The 18905-nt window shown below is 36.4% G+C and overlaps 1 protein-coding gene and 1 pseudogene across 6 annotated transcripts; one reads left to right on the top strand and one right to left on the bottom strand.

The window, feature by feature from the left end:
• The first annotated feature begins 8593 nt into the window (after positions 1-8593).
• LOC129870014 (kirola-like) lies at positions 8594-9852 on the top strand (annotated as a pseudogene).
• A 294-nt stretch (positions 9853-10146) lies between these two features.
• Positions 10147-17829, bottom strand: LOC129870013 (probable splicing factor 3A subunit 1). 6 transcript variants are annotated; one of them, XR_008762020.1, is made up of 6 exons: positions 17684-17829; positions 11692-13844; positions 11259-11558; positions 10512-11087; positions 10377-10418; positions 10147-10267 (listed from the first exon to the last, which is right to left on the bottom strand). XR_008762020.1 is itself a non-coding variant. In XM_055944577.1 (3 exons), exons 2-3 carry the CDS (start codon positions 13834-13836, stop codon positions 11289-11291), a joined length of 2415 nt encoding a protein of 804 aa, XP_055800552.1. In that variant the 5' UTR covers positions 13837-13844; positions 17684-17829; the 3' UTR covers positions 11115-11288. The 6 variants fall into 6 exon arrangements, 1 of the variants encoding a protein (XP_055800552.1); XR_008762019.1 differs by having other exon boundaries at positions 10147-10418; positions 10512-10593; positions 10731-11087; XR_008762021.1 differs by having other exon boundaries at positions 10147-10418; positions 10512-10967; positions 11054-11087.
• Positions 17830-18905: the final 1076 nt, after the last annotated feature.

The raw sequence follows: 18905 nt of genomic DNA, 5'->3' as shown, positions 1-18905 counted from the left end.
TATATCTTATTACTCCGATATCACATTTCGTCCCACGACCTATGGTTGGAAAGATATTTCAATTATCTACAACTTTCATGTTGAGAGTTTTCCCAAATTCTCAAATTATAAAGAGGTTATGGCCTCCCGAAGTCAGCTTACCCGAAACGTGACTTTAAGAAAAACATATTTGATGGCTTCTATTTTGATTTGGCTTAAGGGTCCTTCTTGAGATATATTTTACTACACATAAATTATTCATATAACTTGGCATCTACAACAAATCATGTCCTTTTAAAATTCAAAATTAAAAGTCCTTGAATTTATAATCCAAAATGCAAAAATACGGAATGTAACACTATGCTAATAAAAGTCCCTCCAATCATGTCAAACAAGCCCTCATGGCTAGTTTCATGTGGAACATTACCAACTCATTAACTCTATTCTCATTTTAACTCAATTAAGTCATAATGGCAAGTCCCATTGAGGACCTCGTCCACTCGTCAATTCTATCCTCCAATCAACTCAATCAAGCCTCATTTAGATAAGCAATTATAACCTCTCTTTAGGACTCATCATAACTCTAAGGCTTTAACTCAACAATTCAAGTAGAATAGCACATTCAAGAAAATTGGCTTATGCAACACAATCACATGGTTAAAGAGATCAACAAAACATAATAACAAGTCATCTCCATCTACTCATACTAACATGAAGATTTTAGGAACTTCTTAGCTCAACAACATCAACACCAATAAAGTCAAATTAATAGGAGACAAAACTCACTCAAACATAAACCATACTAAGAAACTCCATTCTCATGGACCTCTAACCTCAAAGCAAGAGTAGGGCACATGGGTGGACTCAACCCATATTTTGGATAGACTTACATACCTTAGTGGAGACTTGAAGAAACCTTGTGGTTGGGTCTTCAATGGAGAACTCAAATCCTGAAGCTCTTGGAATAAATATTTGTTGGAAAGGGAGAGGAAGAAGAAGATGATGATGATGAAAAGAGAGAGTTTTCTAGGGCTTTTCTAGAGAGAGAGTGGGGCTACAAATTGTGATCCCAAAATGCCCAAGGTTGATACATATATAATTTGGGTGAATTCCCAAATTGCCCCTTCTCAAAAGTTCTGAAAATAGGCTAAAAATGCTCCTGGCGCCATAGTGGCGCGTCGCGCCATTGCAGCTCCAGGCCGATTACGCCTAAACCCTGCACACCTCATAGTGGAGCACCGCACTTGAGACCAAACTACGGAGGCATATTTCTGGCGCGATAGTGGCGCGTCGCGCCCTTACAGCGCCAAGGCCATTGTTCTTGGGTTCTGGAAATTAGGCTTGAAAAACCCTGCACAACTTTTAGTGGCGCGTCGCGCCAAGGACCAAACTACTGAGGCATATTTCTGGCGCGATAGTGGCGCGTCGCTCCCTTACAGCGCCAAGGCTATTTCCCCAGCAGTTGCAACTCAGGCCCAAAAAAATAAAATTCCTGTCGTGCTAGTTCATCTTAGGATCGTCGTATCTTTTGACTCCGAACTCCAAAATTTACATTCTTGGTGGCATTGGAAACAAGACTCGACGACCTTTAATTTAATAGGTCGTGGGCCACCCAGATTATCGTCCTTCAAAAGATAGGGTCGTTAGAAGTCAACCCCTTATGCGAACTCCTCCTCAAACTTAGCCACGACGAATCTTTTGGATTTGATTTGGTCCTAGGGGTCCTTTGTGACCCCACATCACCTCTAACACTTCTCAATTTCTCAAAGACTCATCTTAACTCATGCAAATGCTCCACAATATTCGAGTTCGACCCTACCCAAATACAAGAAGGGTCCGAATCTTAGGGAAAATTTTGAGGGGTGTTATAATAGGGACGAGGGTAAGGAGGGGTAAGTGCCCTAGATGGCGAAAGTCTAGTAGCCGAAAGCATCGACTGAGAGTAAGTTCTTGAAACATTGGAATGTTAACGGAAAAATACATAGAGCTAGTTAAGATTCTAAAGAAGAGAAAGATTAATATAGCTTGTGTCTAAGAGATCAAATGGGTAGGTTCTAAAACTAAGGAGGTAGACGGGTATAAGCTTTGGTTCTCTGGTAGATTGAAGTGTAGGAATGGGGTAGGCATTTTAGTAGACAGTGATTTAAGGGATCAGGTGGTGGAGGTTAGAAGTGTCAATGATAAGATGATGTCGATTAAGGTGGTCATTGAAGGGATCACATTGAACATTATTAGTGCTTATGCGCTACAAGAGGGCTTAGGCGAGGAGGATAAGAGACGTTTTTGGGAGGATTTGAATGAGTTAGTGGGAGGCATACTGCCTACTGAGAAGATTTTTGTGGGAGGGGATTTCAATGGGCACATCGGGTCTATTTCGGGAGGGTATAATGATGTGCATGGAGGCTTTGGCTACGGGGATAAAAATGGAGAAGGAGTTTCACTTTTAGATTTCGCAAGAGCTTTTGGGTTGGTGATAGCCAATTCGAGTTTCCCAAAGAAGGAGAACCACTTGGTAACCTTCCGTAGTTCGGTGGCTAAGACTCAGATAGATTTTTTACTCCTTAGGAAGGATGATAAAGGTATGTGCAAAGACTATAAGGTCATTTTGATCATCAACCTTACGACCCTACATAAGCTCTTGGTGATGGATTTAGGGATCAAGATGATGAGGAAGAAAAGGATCAGGGATGACCGACCTAGGATTAGATGGGAGAGTTTGACCACTGCTAATGTCCTGGAGATGGGAGAGAAATTGAAGGATATAGGGGCCTAGGATAGTAGTGGGGATGCGAACAATATGTGGGATAGGACAGCTAGTTGTATTAGGGTTGTAGCAAGGGAAGTGTTGGGAGTCTCAGCAGGTAGTCGTAGTCGGCATCGAGGGGACTGGTGGTGGAATGGAGAAGTACAAGGGAAGGTGGAAGCAAAGAAGATGGCATATGCGAAGTTGATAGAAAGCAAGGATGAGGTGGAGAAGTGGACGAATACGGAACTTTATAAGATAGCAAGGAAGGAGGCGAAGTCAGCGATTTTGACGGCAAAAATGGCAGCTTTTGAACGCCTTTATGCTGAACTAGAAGAGAAAGGCGGGGATAGGAAATTATTCAGGCTAGCCAGGGCGCGGGAGAGAAGGGAACGTGATGTGAATAAAGTGAAGTGCATTAAGGAGGAGCATGGAAAAGTATTGGTATAGGAGACCTTCATTAAACAGAGATGACAGTCATACTTTCATAAACTCTTGAATGAAGAAGGGGACAGAGAGATTGTATTGGGAGATTTGGAACATACAGGGAGGTGTCACAATTTTGGGTGTTGCAGGAGTATTACGTTTGAAGAGGTTAAGGCTTCTGTGCGTAGGATGCGTCGGGAAAGAGCGACCGGACCTGACGAGATTCCTGGGGAATTTTGGAAGAGCACAAGCTCGGTAGGTTTAGAGTGGCTAACTAGGTTATTTAATGTCATCTTTCAGACAGCAAAGATGCCCGAAGAATGGAGGTCGAGCATAATGATCCCTCTATCCAAAAACAAAGGGGATATCCAGAGCTGCAACAACTATAGAGGTATCAAGCTTCTAAGTCATACTATGAAAGTGTGGGAAAGAGTGGTGGAGATGAGGGTGAGGAGAGGTGTGTCTATTTCAGAGAACCAATTTGGATTTATGCCGGGACGCTCAACTAAAGAAGTCATCCATCTTATGAGGAGACTGGTGGAGCAGTATAGGGAAAGGAAGAGGGACTTGCATATGGTATTCATTGACCTAGAAAAGGCTTACGATAAAGTTCCATGAGAGATACTATGAAGATGTTTGGAGGCTAAAGGTGTACCTGTGGCGTACATTAGGGTGATCAAGGACATGTATGAAGGTGTCAAAACCAGGGTAAGGACAGTATGAGTGGACTCAGAGCACTTTTCAGTTGTGCTGGGGTTGCATCAAGGATCAGCTCTTAGTCTATTTTTATTTGTCTTGGTGATGGATGAATTGACGCGATAAATTCAAGGTGAGGTGCCATGGTGTATGTTTTTCACGAACGACATAGTCCTGATCGATGAGACTCATAGTGGAGTTAATGCTAAGCTGGAGGATTGGAGACATACCTTGGAGTCTAAAAGGTTTAAGCTGATTAGGACCAAAATAGAGTACTTAGAGTGCAAGTTCAGTGAGACACCTCAGGAGTTTGGCGCGGAAGTTAGGCTTGGTAACCAGGTCATTCAAAAGAAAAATAGTGTCAAGTACCTTGGTCTATCATGCAAGGCAGCGGAGAGATTGACGATGATGTCACACATCGTATTGGAGCAGGGTGGATAAAATGAAGGCTCGCTTCCAGTGTGTTATGTGACAAGAAGGTGTCACCACAACTTAAGGTCAAGTTCTACAAAGTGGTGGTTAGACCGACTATGTTATATGGAGCGGAGTGTTGGCCAATTAAGGTCTCTCACGTTCAAAAGATGAAAGTTACCGAGATAAGAATATTGAGATGGATGTGTGGACATACCAGGAGCGACAAGATTAGAATTAAGGTTATTTGGGACAAGGTAGGAGTGGCCTCGATGGAAGACAAGATGCGGGAAGTGCGACTGAGATGGTTTGGGCATGTGAAAAAAAGAGACACAGATGCTCCAGTGTAGAGATGTGAGAGGTTGGCCATGGATGGTTTCAGAAGAGGTAGGGGTAGGCCAAAGAAATATTGGGGAGAGGTGATTAGACAGGACATGGCACAGTTACAGCTTACCGAGGACATGACCTTAGATAGGAGGGTGTGGAGGACTTATATTAGGGTAGAAGGCTAGTACAATGTTCTGTTATTCTTCCTTATTAGTAGGCACATTAGCGCACTATAATTTCTTGTACACTGATTTCTGTTACTATCTACTACTCTCTGTACTTTGATTACTCTATTTTATCTGTTACGCTTTTGTTATTTGCTTTGCTTTATTTGTTTTCACATAATGCTTTGAACTTCTTGTACTTCTTAGCCTTATTTGACCTCTTTTTATACTTCTATTGAGCCGGGGGTCTCTCGGAAATAGCCGTCCTACCTTGGTAGGAGTAAGGTCTACGTACACTTTACCCTCCCTAGACCCCACATTGTGGAATTTCACTGGGTTGTTGTTTTTGTATCGATACATATTATTTTTACATTAATTATATTTTTAGCACAGTCCGCAGATATAGAAAATCAAAACAGTTGACACCAATTTTGGCCTGATATTTTCAAAATTCATACTTTTAAGTGTTTTATTTATTAAATAGTTCAAAAGTGCATTTTTATAATTTTAAATTAATTTTATCTATAATTATCCTTAGATTAAGATTTTTATCAGTTTATTTTTATTTAGTTTTAATTATAGCTATTTTTTATAACAGTTCATTAATTTGTTTTTTACCTGTCATCTGTTATATTTGTTCATATTCATTTTATTTTTTTAGCACAGTTTGAGAATACATTAAAATATAGATAAATATTAAATTTTCTCCACAATTATACCTACCCACTAATCACACAAATTTTCCACAATTATACCTACCCCACTATTCACATAAATTTTTCACAATTATACTTACCCCATTAATCACGCAAATTTTCCACACAAATTTTACCTACCCCACTAATCACACAAAAATTTTCACACAAATCACTATTTTCAAACTCTCTCTCTCTCCTCTACTATTCTTCCTAAAACAAGCATCACCCATCAACAACTACAGTCCAACACTTATACACTATAATTTTCTACACCTATATAACCATTTTCAAACTATCTCTCTCTCATCTCTTATTCTTCCTAAAAAAACACTCATCAACAACTACAACAAAAGTCCAACACCTATACACTACAATTTCTTACACCTATACAACCATTTTCAAACTCTTTCTCTCTCATTTCTAATTCTTCCTAAAAAAAACACATCCATAATATTTATTCTTCTTCTCCACTCTCTTCCTCACCCTCACTACAAATAACACCAATTTTAACTTTTCTTCACTAATTTATCCCTCTCCTTCACATTTCTCCATTAAAACCAACCAATAACCACCAAACCCACCAAAATCCTCTTCTTTTCCAGCCAAACACACTTCATTTTTTGTGAAGTTTGAGATTTCTCTCCCAAATCTAACTAGACATAAATGTTGCTTTACTTTGTTTTATGATTTTGTTGTTCTTGTTGCTATGTTTTGTTGCATTTTCACGTATATTTTGTTTCATTTCAGATCTGAACGGAGGGGTTCAAACTCCAGCCATTTATTTTCTGTGTTTTCATGTTCTCGGTCATTATTAATGATTCTCTGTTAAGTTGTGTTTACTATTTTTGTTTAGTTCATTTTGTTCGACATTTTTTAGTTAATTAAGACGTCTGTAATGTTATTCTTTTACCTCAATTTTGTTTGTTTCCTTTTAAAACTGTTTGCAGGTCCCATGACCAATGAAAAAATCTCTCCGTTGGTTTTCGAGACCTCTCTATTTTAAAAGACGGAAATTGTAATTTAAGTTTACATTATATATTATATATTACAAGTTAAGTTTACATTATATATTATATATTACAAGTCGAAATTAGCCAATGAAAAAATCTCTCCGTCGGTTTTCGAGGCCTCTCCATTTTAAAAGACGAAAATTTTAGTTTAAGTTTATATTACATATTATATATTACAAGTTGAAATTGGCCAATAATAATTATAAAATAAAATTCTGTTAGTTATAAGAGTAGTAGTAGACCACAAAGGTAGACTGAGAGGTATTTTTAGCCCTTTTTCATAAATAATATTATCATTAATTACACTAAATTTATTTTCAAAATAACTATGAACTGAGGATCAGAATGAGATTAAAATCATTTTTTGCATACAAAAGTATTATCAACACATATTTCTTATAATTTACTAAGTTAAAAGAAGAGGTTTATATTCCAGTTGGCAGCTGGGCCAAGTTGTTGACTCCTAAATTGTTATAATTTTTTATGTGAAAAAAGAGGTTTATGATTTATTTATTGCTTTTAAATTCTATACTAATTCATTGTAGACAAATAATGTTGCGGGGATTTTGCTTTGGAAATGGAAAAGGAAAATTTGTGTTGTTGTCCTTATTACAACGCTAAAAGCGATAAATATTCAAGGAAGGGCCGAAGTGCTCCAATATTGCAAATATGAAGGACTATTAATGTATCATATATGTGAAATAATATGGATGATTTTGAATTTAAGGTAAATAAAATAAAGGACTATATTGTACTTTAATTTTTCTAGCCATAATCCGTTTTTTCGCCTGCCTTTATTTTTTTGCAAAGGTCAGTTGTTTGTAGTGGCGTAGCTATATAGATTGAAGAGTGGTCAGTTACATACCCTTTATTAAAAAATTATATTGCATTTACAGAAAATTATATTATGTATATAAGTTAAAAATCACGTATATATATATATATATATATATATATATATTAAATAGTGCAATACTTCTTCGTGAATCTCCGTTATTATTAAATATGGAACATCAAAATAACGAATAGAAATGAAACGGTTATAGCTCCTATATAAACTACTGGGAAGATCATAGCAAAGAAGTCAAGAGGTTGCAGAATGAATTCGTCAAAATTCATTTTATCAACATATTTTGTTTTCAGTATCTTTGATTAGTTTGGTGTTTACTTTTATAAACCAATGAAATATTATTGTTTTGATACATAATAAACTGTCCATTATTTTTTACAGACAGCCGAATAGATTCGATAATCAATACCTCCTTCTTCGTCAAGTCTTTAAGAGTTAAATTTGCCTAAATCAGCATTGTATCAAAACAAATTTTTCTCCTTTGAATTGGTGATATAATAATTTTGATTGAATTTATCAATTGAAGTAGGAGACAATAATACCTTGATATTTTTTTTATCATTCTTTGATTATTCTTAATAAAAATCCCGATTTCACCATTAATAATTATTTGTCCTTATAAAAATATTTGTTTATTCTATCATCTTCATCGATTACAAAAGAGAGAGAAGATTGTATCAATTTGAATCCAATAAATAGATAATGAATACAAGAGAAGAGGAAAAAGATAAGGACAAATAACCTTTAAGAAATTACTGATAATATTTTGGGGAGATTTACTCGGTATAAATTAATTAGAAGAAAAATAAAATTATGAGAGAACTATACACATCAATCAAAGAATTCATTTTTAATAAATGAATAGTTGAAGTAAAAGGAACTCAGTTGAGTCTTAAATTTATATTTTGATGTAAAAATAAATTAATATGTATACTTGTATGCATAAGGAATCATGTGTTTCAATTTTCATACAGGACTGAAAATTTTACATTCGACACTTTTGAGGAATAAGTATGATAGCTCGTAGGTTCTTTTGGAAGGTAATTTTGCCATAAAAGTAAAAGGTGAGGTAGTAAAATATTTTTAAAAAATATGTTAAGGTGTGAATTGCTAAAATGGTAATACATTGAGGGGGCTAAATGTTTTTAATTCGTAGATATATGGGGGTCATATTTATTACTAGCTAGCATTTCACATTTAATTAAAATCTATATAAAGACAACAATTTCTAAACATTTTCTCACCACTTTCTTTACACAACTTATTGCTATTCTTTAGAGGTAGAAAATATGGGCGTGAAAGGTAAGTTGATTGTTTCAATGGAGGTGAAGTGTGGAGTACACTCGTTTTTTGATATTTTTCACACCAATACTCATCACATACCCAATATAAGTCCTAGAAATATCACCCATTTTGAATTTCATGAAGGTGAAATCGTAAAAATTGATTCAATTGTTAGTTGAAAATATAATGAAGGTAGCACACATTTTTCATACTCTATCTTTCTCTTTCTCAATATGATTTACTTGCATCAATTTTTTTAATTTAGGAGTATTTGATAATAACTAATAAGAAAGTTAATTTTTAAGAAAACTATCATCATGAAAAATCATTTGATGGTGTTTAATTATCATAAATATAGTCCAAGTAAATCTTTTTGCTTCAACAACGGAAGGTAACTTCTTTCACTTGTGGGTGAAGGTAATTCTTAATTAAAATTATTTTGACTTTTACATTTTTTTGCCTCCAACTATCACTTGAAACATTATATACTAATCTTTAGTAATAAAAGAGTTCATCAGAGTAAAATATTTATAATTTATTAGTAATATTATTATTAATCTTTAATAGCGTATGCTTTTGGTAATATATCTTTCCATCAATCAAATTCAAAAAAAAATCCAATGATTTCGCAAAAAGAACTTATTGCATATAAAAATACTTTTGTCATACAAAATATAATATAATCAAAATTATAGTTTTCCTTAATAGTTCTCATATTCTCCACAATGTTTAGCTCTCTTTTGAGATTTTGAAAGATAACTCCAGTTAGAAAAGGAAGACAATCCAATATTCATGAGCATTAGATAATTCTCGTGTAAATGAAATTGAGGAAAAACTAAATTATATAAAAATAATATCTTCTAAATGTTTAAATCTTTCATGAGGAATTGAACAGTTGAATTAGTAATAACATCTCTTGTATTTTCTGTTTTTAATGATCATAGCTGGACAAGAAATGTATATGAAGCAATTAATTGAAGCCATCGATCCTCACAAGAAATTAATCAGATGGAAAGTGATTGAAGGAGATTTATTAGAGTTGTATAAATACTGTAATTTTACATCTTGTGAACACCAATGGACTACTTGGACAATTGAATACGAAAAGAAAACTGAAGACCCCCAAGAGCCTCTCATTCACTTGGGTGTTATCCTTGACATGACCAAGGATATAGAGGGTCACCTTCTCAAGAAATACACACACGAAAAATATGTGTTTGTGTGATGAATAATTTGCTAGTTCTAGCTAGCATGTGAAATAATAAATAATGTTGTTTTGGTTTTATATACGCGTGCATTAAAAGTATGTTTGTTTGGGTGATGAATAATTGACTAGTTCTAGCTAGCACGTGAAATAAATAATGTTGTTTTTTATGAATATATTGGTTATGTCAATCACCTTCTATGATTGTATTTCTAAAGGCCAGTATATTTAAGATATTATGCATTTTGTTGTGATAACTAATTCAAGTAAACCCAAGCAAACTCCTCTCACTAAGCTGCATCCCATCACTTCTGTGGGATGTGCAGAAAGCTTGTATAGTTAGAGGAACACATGGCCAGAGAATGATTTCTCATAGAAAGCAGCTTCCCTAAAATATGTCCACCACTGTCCTAGCTGGCTGCCAAATCTCACTAGTACTAATATCATGGACCCCATAAAAATGGAGTGGTGCAAGCTACAATAAACAGATATAAACTGATCAACCAATTCCTTCAAGAATCATAGCAGATGAATACTAAGATGGCACATTATCTGCCAGAAAATAAGGAATTCCTAAAGATTACATAAGAAACACGTATCAATCATCTGCAACTTCCTCCGAAAGCCTGCAAAAGTGAAGTGTTGAAATTTGATATCTTCCAACAGGATCTCGTCAAACAATAAAATGAATACACCAATGAAAAGAGCAATAACTCTACCTGCTTTTGCTATCGAGATAGGACCTCGCAACACAACCAACAAATTCAGCATACATCACATCAACTAACAGGGGTAAAAAAGCTGTGTTGATAAAATAGAAGGCACATCAGAGAAATCTTAAGTCACTTCCCCCATGCAGCAGACTCCACCGAAACAAACAAAAAGAATAAAGCTACATGTAACTTGAACAAAGGGACTCAAGTGCCCCAAAAACGCACCACAAAAGAGGCAGGTGTGCTTGGGACAAGCATCTCTCACCACAACAAGCACATCTTCTACAGAAATAGGTCCTTAAGTCCACAGAAGAATTTGAGATATTAATTGCTAAGAAAAACCTCTAAAATGATATGGAATGTTTTGCCGAGAAGACATCAGAAAAGTTCTAATCCCAGAATGGGCCTTGGACTCGGAAGATACAACAAAATAACTGAGCTCTAGTTAGGGTGGAGCAACTGCACGTGGTAAGACAAACACAAATTAGTAATATAAACACAACCCACAGTCATGGCATCTTATAGACATAGAACTAGTAAACTTCCTGTTGTCCTCATGGATGATCGCCAACATGCCAAAATCTGTAGTAGATACTCACAACCATCAGCTTGAAAGATAAAGTTGATTAAATTAAAGAAAGAAAAACTAGAAGTACAAGACCAGTATAATCTCCAAAATAACATGAAAGAAGTATGGAGAATTCTTAAAATTTATAACAAGGATTAAATATGCCAAACAGTTGCAAAATAAACCTTTGAAGGCCATGCCAAATAACTCCCCATTCATCTCTTTCTCCCACCACGTTCTCTTAGTGATAGACCGAGTGTTTCTCCAGATGCAACATTATAGTATGCCAGAGACAAGTTGTCCTTGAGAAAACCAGCCTTTCCACTCAGCTTTTGTTTGTTCGCAGGAAGCTGGATCTCCCCGGAAATCTTCTCTTTTAGACTGGCAATGGTTTCGGACAGAGATTGCACTGCGATTTCCAAAACTTGTCCTTTGAGATTCCCTTCGTCAGTATTTGGCACAGATACATTGATCCTTGCAGGTCCCTGCAATACAACCCAGCAGGCAACAAATTTCCATGGATGTAAGAAAACATCAGGCATTACATAAAATAATCAAAAAGACCCAGACAATTATATAAAAGTTGGGGGAAAAAGGACAAAAAAGAGCTATCCATACCAAATGCTGAGCCAAAAACTGGTCTTCAGGAATGAGAACAGACTCATCAAGCTTTTGCCTCTTCGGTTCTGGCTCTTCAGGGAGAGGAGGGACTTCCTCCGGTGGAGGAGGAGGCGGCATTCCTTGGGGCATAGGAGGTGGTGGGACCATAGACATACCGGGCTGGGACATCGGGTGGGGAACAAAGGGTCGAGGTGCTCCCAAAGGTGTAAACTGTGATCCAGGAGGTGGTGGAATAGGAAGGCTATGAGAATTCATAGCCATCGATGGAGGCATTGGCGGACGATTCACCATGTGATTTTGCTGACCTGGAATCTGTGGCATGGGAGGAGGTGGGGGCCGAACCTGAGGAATCATGTTAACCATAGGTGGTCGAGGTGGAGGCGGAGCAGCAACCCCAGGAGTAGAATACTGGACTGTATTAGGAGGCCTGGGAATATTCAGTGCAAGCCCAGGAGGTGGAGGTAGTGGCCTAATAGATGGAAAACCGGGCTTGGGAGGTGGAGGAGCCTGCGGTCCAGGAAGGTTTCTTGCATCATTTGCAGCATCATTCTGATCATCTGCACTGTTCTGAGACATTGCCTGGTTTGCAGTGCGACCAATGCTACCCGTGTGACCATCCCATATGACTTGCTTCGGCTCTTCTTTCTTTTTCTCAATCTCAGCCTTGACCGCATTTGAAACTTCTTCTTCCGTAGTACCAAATATATCCGGACGGGTTCGTGCAAGTCCAACAATGTTCCTAGAAATCTCATCATCCTGCGCAAGAGTCGTCTCTTTAATCTTCGCAAACATCCTGTCCTTCTGTTCCTTGTACTTCGGATCAATGAGAGAGATCCTCATATGTTCAGACATCTCATTAATAGGAATTAGCTCACCGGTTATAGGAGAGACAACATACTTAGTTGGGTCCCTTTCTGCCAGGATCCTCTCTTCAGGCCTCTTCCAGTTCTTCACAATTCGCATTGGTGGGTCCTGTTCCTCTGGAATTGCCATGGTTTCAGCACTCTTGACACCACCACTCTCTTCAAGAGTCGCAGCTCGCATACCTTCTTCAACTAGCTGCACCTCTTCTTCATCCATCTCCATTTCCACCTCTTTTCCAGGCTCAACATACTCGTCTTCCTCCAATGTAGGCATCTTGCTCCTCCTTATAACCTCCTCGAGGGTCATAGGTGGAGGTAAATCCTGATCCTCGTCATCAGCAAAATCTATAGTCTCAACAACAACAAAATCATGCCAATCAATCATAGCCATCTGCACCCTCTCCTGTTCTATCTCATCTTCAGCTTTTTGTCTAGCCTGCTCCTGTGACCTTTCCCATTCCAACCGATGCAGACATCGCTCTAGGACTGTTGTCATGTCAGCAGCACTCTTCTGCAGCTTATCTGTCAAGCCTTTAGGAGGCATCAGAACTTTTGAATACGCATCCGCAAGTGAAGTGAAAAACATGAACATGCTGTGAGTGGGCTTTAGAAAATGAAATTGGGGATTATTAATCTCCCTGCTTGTTAACCCTGTTAAGAAAGACTTCCCATTTCTCGCCACAAATTGTGCTGTAAGCTTAATAATATCCAGTTCTTCACCTGTGATCCCTTCAGGGAGCCTAACAGTATATTGTTCTGCCTCAGGTGGCTCAAGAACCTTTCTGACAGGTCTAAACTGAGATGACGGATCAGGTTTAGAAATTGCCTCAGCACCATCAGCGGTAGGAGGAGCAGGGGCTGCTTCTTTGTCTTCTGGCTGAGTAGGCTGCTCTCCAGAAGCCTGATTCTGTGCGCGAGCGTCAGCCAAACGGTGCTGATAATAGGCATGGTAAGGATCAGAGGCATTAAGGAAGTTAAATTTTGCATTGCCAGCATTATTTAGAACAATCCTCTTCTCAAATTCCGGACCATTCTTGGCAACAAACTGTGAAGTTTTGTCAACAATACTCCTAATATCTGGAGGGGGATAAATGATACCAATAGTTCTCGTATGTGTTGCAACAGATGCTGGAATCTTGTTGGCTTTGTTGTTGTCCTCTTCATTCTCTTCCATTGTATCATCCTTTGGTTCCTCTACCACCTGAGCTGGAGGTGTTGGTCCCAGATTCCCATCCAACGGGGGCGCCGGAAGGGGTAATATCGCTGTGGTGCCAAACATTTCTATTCCTGCAAGTTGCAGTGAAATCCTTTTCATTCATTTGTGGCACATAGCATTGAGAACGAATAATTGAAGGAAAACAAAGAACCCCAAAGAAAAGCTTCTATCTTCATTATTTTTCTTTCGGGTAAACCCCATGAACATGCTCCCCACTTCAGTTGCCATTCAAGTAATCGAAACCCAGAAAAATACTTATACCTTAACTTATTCAAGCAAGAAAATCAACAATATGTTGATAGTGTCATTTCATTTCAAACGGAAAGAAAAGGGAAACTAACTTAAATAGCCGATAGATGTATAATATGTGTATAATTAGTGTATAATATATGTATATTGGCTAGCGGAGGTAAACATTTTTGGCTGAGCAGCCAAATGCGTAAGCTCATAGATTCATTTCACTCAAGCTAGCAAAACCACAAATTACTTTTTTTTAAAATCGTTTAAGCAAGAAAAAACCCAAAAATAATGTGTTCACAGTTCCATACCATTCAAGTAATCACTTACATTTTAACTTTCATTTAAGCAAGAAAACCCCAAAAAATGTTTCATAATTTCATTCTATTCAGGTAAGCCAAACCAATAGATATGCTTAAAAGTCAAATCTTCATTTTTTTTTCAATCAAGCAAAGCAAGCAAATATAAAGCTTTTTGATTGAGTTTTCTTTGATTAATTTGTCCTTGATGGTTTTCCTATGAATGCTTAACCCAAAACTAATTAGAGTACAACAAAAGGAAGTTCATAGAAACAAAATGTTTGTAATGGGTCAAAAACCAAGGCCACAAAGATGGTTGTATTTCTGATTTTTTTTTCTCGTATATGTGATGACTGGTGAATTACACTCTTTTTAGTGTGTTTTTCCCATGTTTATGCTTTGTTATAATCTAGCTTAATACTCTTGATTTATATTTCCATGTTTTGGCATTTATGTGACGTGTTTTGTGCATTTTAGGAAAACGACTCAAAAATGGCCCAAGTATGGAGAAAAGAAGGCCTAAATATCAAGCCCACAGAAGTTGACCCTGCAGGCAAAATCTCAAAGCGCAGCAGAGGACCTCGCAAAGCGAAGCCCAAAGAGAAGTAGAGGACCTCGCGAGGCGAAGCTCAGAACAAGGAAAAAGACCTCCCAAGACAAGGTGACACGGACCTAGCCGAATTCTAGCCTTTTCCTAGTCCAACTTGGAGGGCCCTTTTAGGTGTTTTAAATTTATAAATATCCATCCTTAGTCGTTTTTAATGATTATTGAAGATTGTGGAGGCACAGAGCAAGAATGAAGACCAAACTCTCTAGGGTTCACTTTTTTATCTCTTTACATAGCTTTATTTCTTGCTTGTACATGAATTATAGTTTTGTAATAAGATCTTGAGTGACTAAAAGTCCTCTTTCTAGGGTTATGGTCAGAGTATCAACATCTTATTTTAATTATAGATTGTTATTGCGGATTCTACCATTCATGTTTTGTTGTCTTAATCTTATGCTTTTTTTTTGGTTGCTTAACTACCAATAGGATAAATGGATAATTTCTAGAGGAACTCGAGAGACAGAATCTAGGGATAGAACGTGGGTTAAGGGGAGTAGGGTTTGTCTGCGAACGGATAAAAGGCTAAGAGAGAGATGTATCAAATTTCCCCTACTTGGCTCAAATACATGAAGATATACAAATGGATTCGGATTGGTTTACCACATCTCCACTCAACGATATAGGTGTGAGACTAATTTGGAAAGAAGGTTACAGGCTCGAGAGACCATCACCATATTATCAATTCAATAAGTTTCTTAATCATGCTTAAAAAAAGTAATTAGATACGATAGAATCATAGAATTATACAAGCACCATAGCCCTAGATTTTATCTTATGTGAACGATCTATCTCTACATATTTACTTTCTATTACCTTCTTGTTTTAGTATAATTAGTATAAATCAACAACCAACCACACCTAGAGATTTGATAGCTTGAATAAATAATTAGAACCAGTTTAATTTAGTAAATAGTTGGTCATAAGTCCACATGGGTTCAACATCTAATTGCTTGCAATCACTTTATTACTTGACCACTGTGTGCATACACTTACTTGTGCACTTTGGGAGCAACAATATGCTCATGTGCTTGCTCCGAAATAGAATACCAACACATTGGTCAATAAGGACTAAGGAGAATCAAGGATTACTTGCTAATGGAAGAATAATTTGTGTTTAATCAGGAATAATTGAAACCTTCAAAAGTTTGAAGGCCTGAGGCACTAAAGAATAGAGTCTTTACGAAATCCAAGTTGAATGTCTGCATTTAAGAGGGCATCGGATAAGACTAGGCGGTAATAGGATAAACTAAAGCTATTCTCACACCTTAATTGTTTATTCATATCTCTTCAACAAAAGGGAGATAATGAGACATCTCTTCTTTTAAACTAATTCAGACTCATTAAAGAAAACACTTGAACAACAAATAATGGATCTAAAAAGAACTACGATTTTCCTTACTCATAGGAACTTCTCAAAACTGTGTAGGGCGAACAAAAACAACTTAACCTTAATGCACCAAAAGACAAAAATAGAAATGCCACAATTTGAAAAAAAATGGAATTTGAAATTTTGCTTTTTGAAGAATTTGGAATTTGAAATTGAATTGAAATTTTATGCAAATTTCATAAACAAATACTAATTACAAATCAAAAATTGACCCAAATCCTATGGTCAAACGCCTTCTAAGATTAATCATGTGACCCAAACGTCTCACATGAAGATGTATACCACCTATCATATTAATTTACCACATATCTAATTGTTTAGACAAATCTTTAACCATGACATCATTTGAAGAAGCGTTATCAACAATAACGGTGAATATCCTATCCAAATTTCAATCAAGCAAGTACTTACCAATAGCATCCGCCATCTCGCTACCCTTATGACTAGAGATGATACAAAACTTAGTATTCTTTTATGCAACAACCAATCTCTATAAATAAAATGAGTCAAACACATATAATAACTCTTCACAAAAAAGTCCATGTGCATGTGGTAAGGCAACCTTTAGGTTGTACTTCTCTGAAATATTGATTTAGCTTTAGTCTCTCTTCATTGTAAACTTGATAATAATCCCTTGTTATTGTCCTAAAGGGAAGGAGATCAAAATAGAGGTTGGGCTTTACACATAAATTTCCTAAAGCCCTCCTCTTGTACAAAGCTAAAAGGCGGTTCTTCAATAACTATAATTCACTAAAGCCCTCTTACCTGTCTCATGATTAAATTGCCAAAGCGCCCCCCCCCCCCCCCCACACACACACACAATTTGTTTTTCCATCCTTTAGAAAGTCCCAACTTTGTTTGAGTGGTATCAACATCGATGTTCCATGGCATTTTTGGATAATTTTTTAAATTAGTCTTCAATGACGTTGTACCATTCTTTTTTGTATCAGCCTTATAATCATGATTACACTAATTGCACCTCGCTATATCATTTCCATTAACATCTTTAAACTTTTCAAAATTTCCCGAAGCTCCTGATCTAGGTGAAGAAATATATACACATCCACCTCACTTGCTATAGTTTGATTTTCAGCCATCATGAAAAAATGAATGAAAAGAGAACTTAATAATGAAAACAAACCAGCTTCAACACAGAAATACATTCAGATTCGAGTAATCTATTATTCTTGAGGAAAAATCGATAACTGAAAGGATTTCAACAAACTTACAGCTAGGAACACAAAATCTCTCTCCTCATGAAAATGGAACTTCAACAGCTAATGACAGCTCTTTAAATACATCACATAACAGCCGAACAGAGAAGGTTATTAGTAATTTTCTAGCATGTGACGACAACTAGACGAGGAAGACGGAACTTACCTGAAGACGCGACACGAGCAGGCGAAGGCACCGACTCAGAACTATCTCTCGGTCTCAGACTCTCAGTGAATTTTGAGATTATGAGACCTAATTGGAAGTTTGGAACCCTAGAATTTGATCAATTGTTCTACTATTGTTATTTGAACATTTTTATATTTGTGCATTTATTAAATGGGAATAATATTGTTTGATTATTTGATTGGATAACTACTTTTTCTTTTTTTGGTATGTTTGATTTTTAAAAAATTATGATTACGTTTTCTTTTAACAATTGTTTTTATTGATGATTTTTTATTTGTAACCTGTTCATATTGGCTTATTTTGAGTGCTTTTATGTTAAAATTATTTTTATATTGTAAATCAAGTTTAGAACAATATAATTATAAAAGGTATAACACAAGATTAAGAGCCCGATCCCCTTTTTAGCTTTTGGACGTGTTTGTCTAATGCTAACTTTAAGATAGAAAGTTCTTAAAGTCAGTCAAAAATGAAAAGTTAGGATTCCTAACTTTTTTTTTCTAAGTGCTTAAAGTCATTTTCTTTGACCATGAAAATTACTTTTATATCCCTTATATTTTAACTAAATTCCCAAACTACCCTTTTTATTCTTTTAACCCTAAAATTCACATAATTTTCCTCATTTAAGCACTTTTATCCAAACACTCAACTGCTTATTTATAAAAATAACTTTCAACACTTTAAAATTCTAAAAGCACTTCATACATAAATGTTACTTTTTTTAAGCCCACCCAAACGGGCTCTAAGGAGATGAAGGAGAGAATTTTTCTTCTATTCAAGTATCATAAAATAGTGAATGACAATCATATTTATAGATTGAGAAATCACTCCAAAAGTCATTATATTAAATGTTGATTAATGGATACATTCTTATCCAAAATGGCTCATAGAACCTAGGGAATATGTATACATGAATATATGAGGTTAATGTATTAATTAAATGGACAATTCATACATTCAATGTATTTATAACACTCTCCCTTGGATGTCAATATATAATGTGCCTCCGATAGGTCCTGGGTTCGAGTCACACTAGAGGAGAAGTGTGGAAACACTATAAATCCTCCAAAATGGGGGGTAAAAAAAAATATATATATAATGTGCTTCGTTAAAATCTTACTAGGAAAAATCCAATGGTAAAAAGTCTAGTGACGGAAAAAGAGTACACGCATCTCATAATACACTTTAAGTGTTGTCTCATTAA

This window comes from Solanum dulcamara, chromosome 10 (genome assembly GCF_947179165.1).
Source record: "Solanum dulcamara chromosome 10, daSolDulc1.2, whole genome shotgun sequence".
NCBI classification, from domain to species: domain Eukaryota; kingdom Viridiplantae; phylum Streptophyta; class Magnoliopsida; order Solanales; family Solanaceae; genus Solanum; species Solanum dulcamara.
The sequence above is the reverse complement of the archived record's forward strand: the minus strand, read 5'-3'. Positions and strand labels throughout refer to the sequence as shown.

What these genes read in the sequence shown, in the direction of transcription:
- LOC129870013 (XM_055944577.1), bottom strand. Translation starts at nt 13,836, where the DNA reads ATGTTTGGCACCACAGCGATATTACCCCTTCCGGCGCCCCCGTTGGAT. An exon ending in AGTTTTTGGCTCAGCATTTG is followed by an intron (nt 11,559 to 11,691) that starts GTATGGATAGCT and finishes GTTGTATTGCAG; the next exon opens with GGACCTGCAAGGATCAATGT.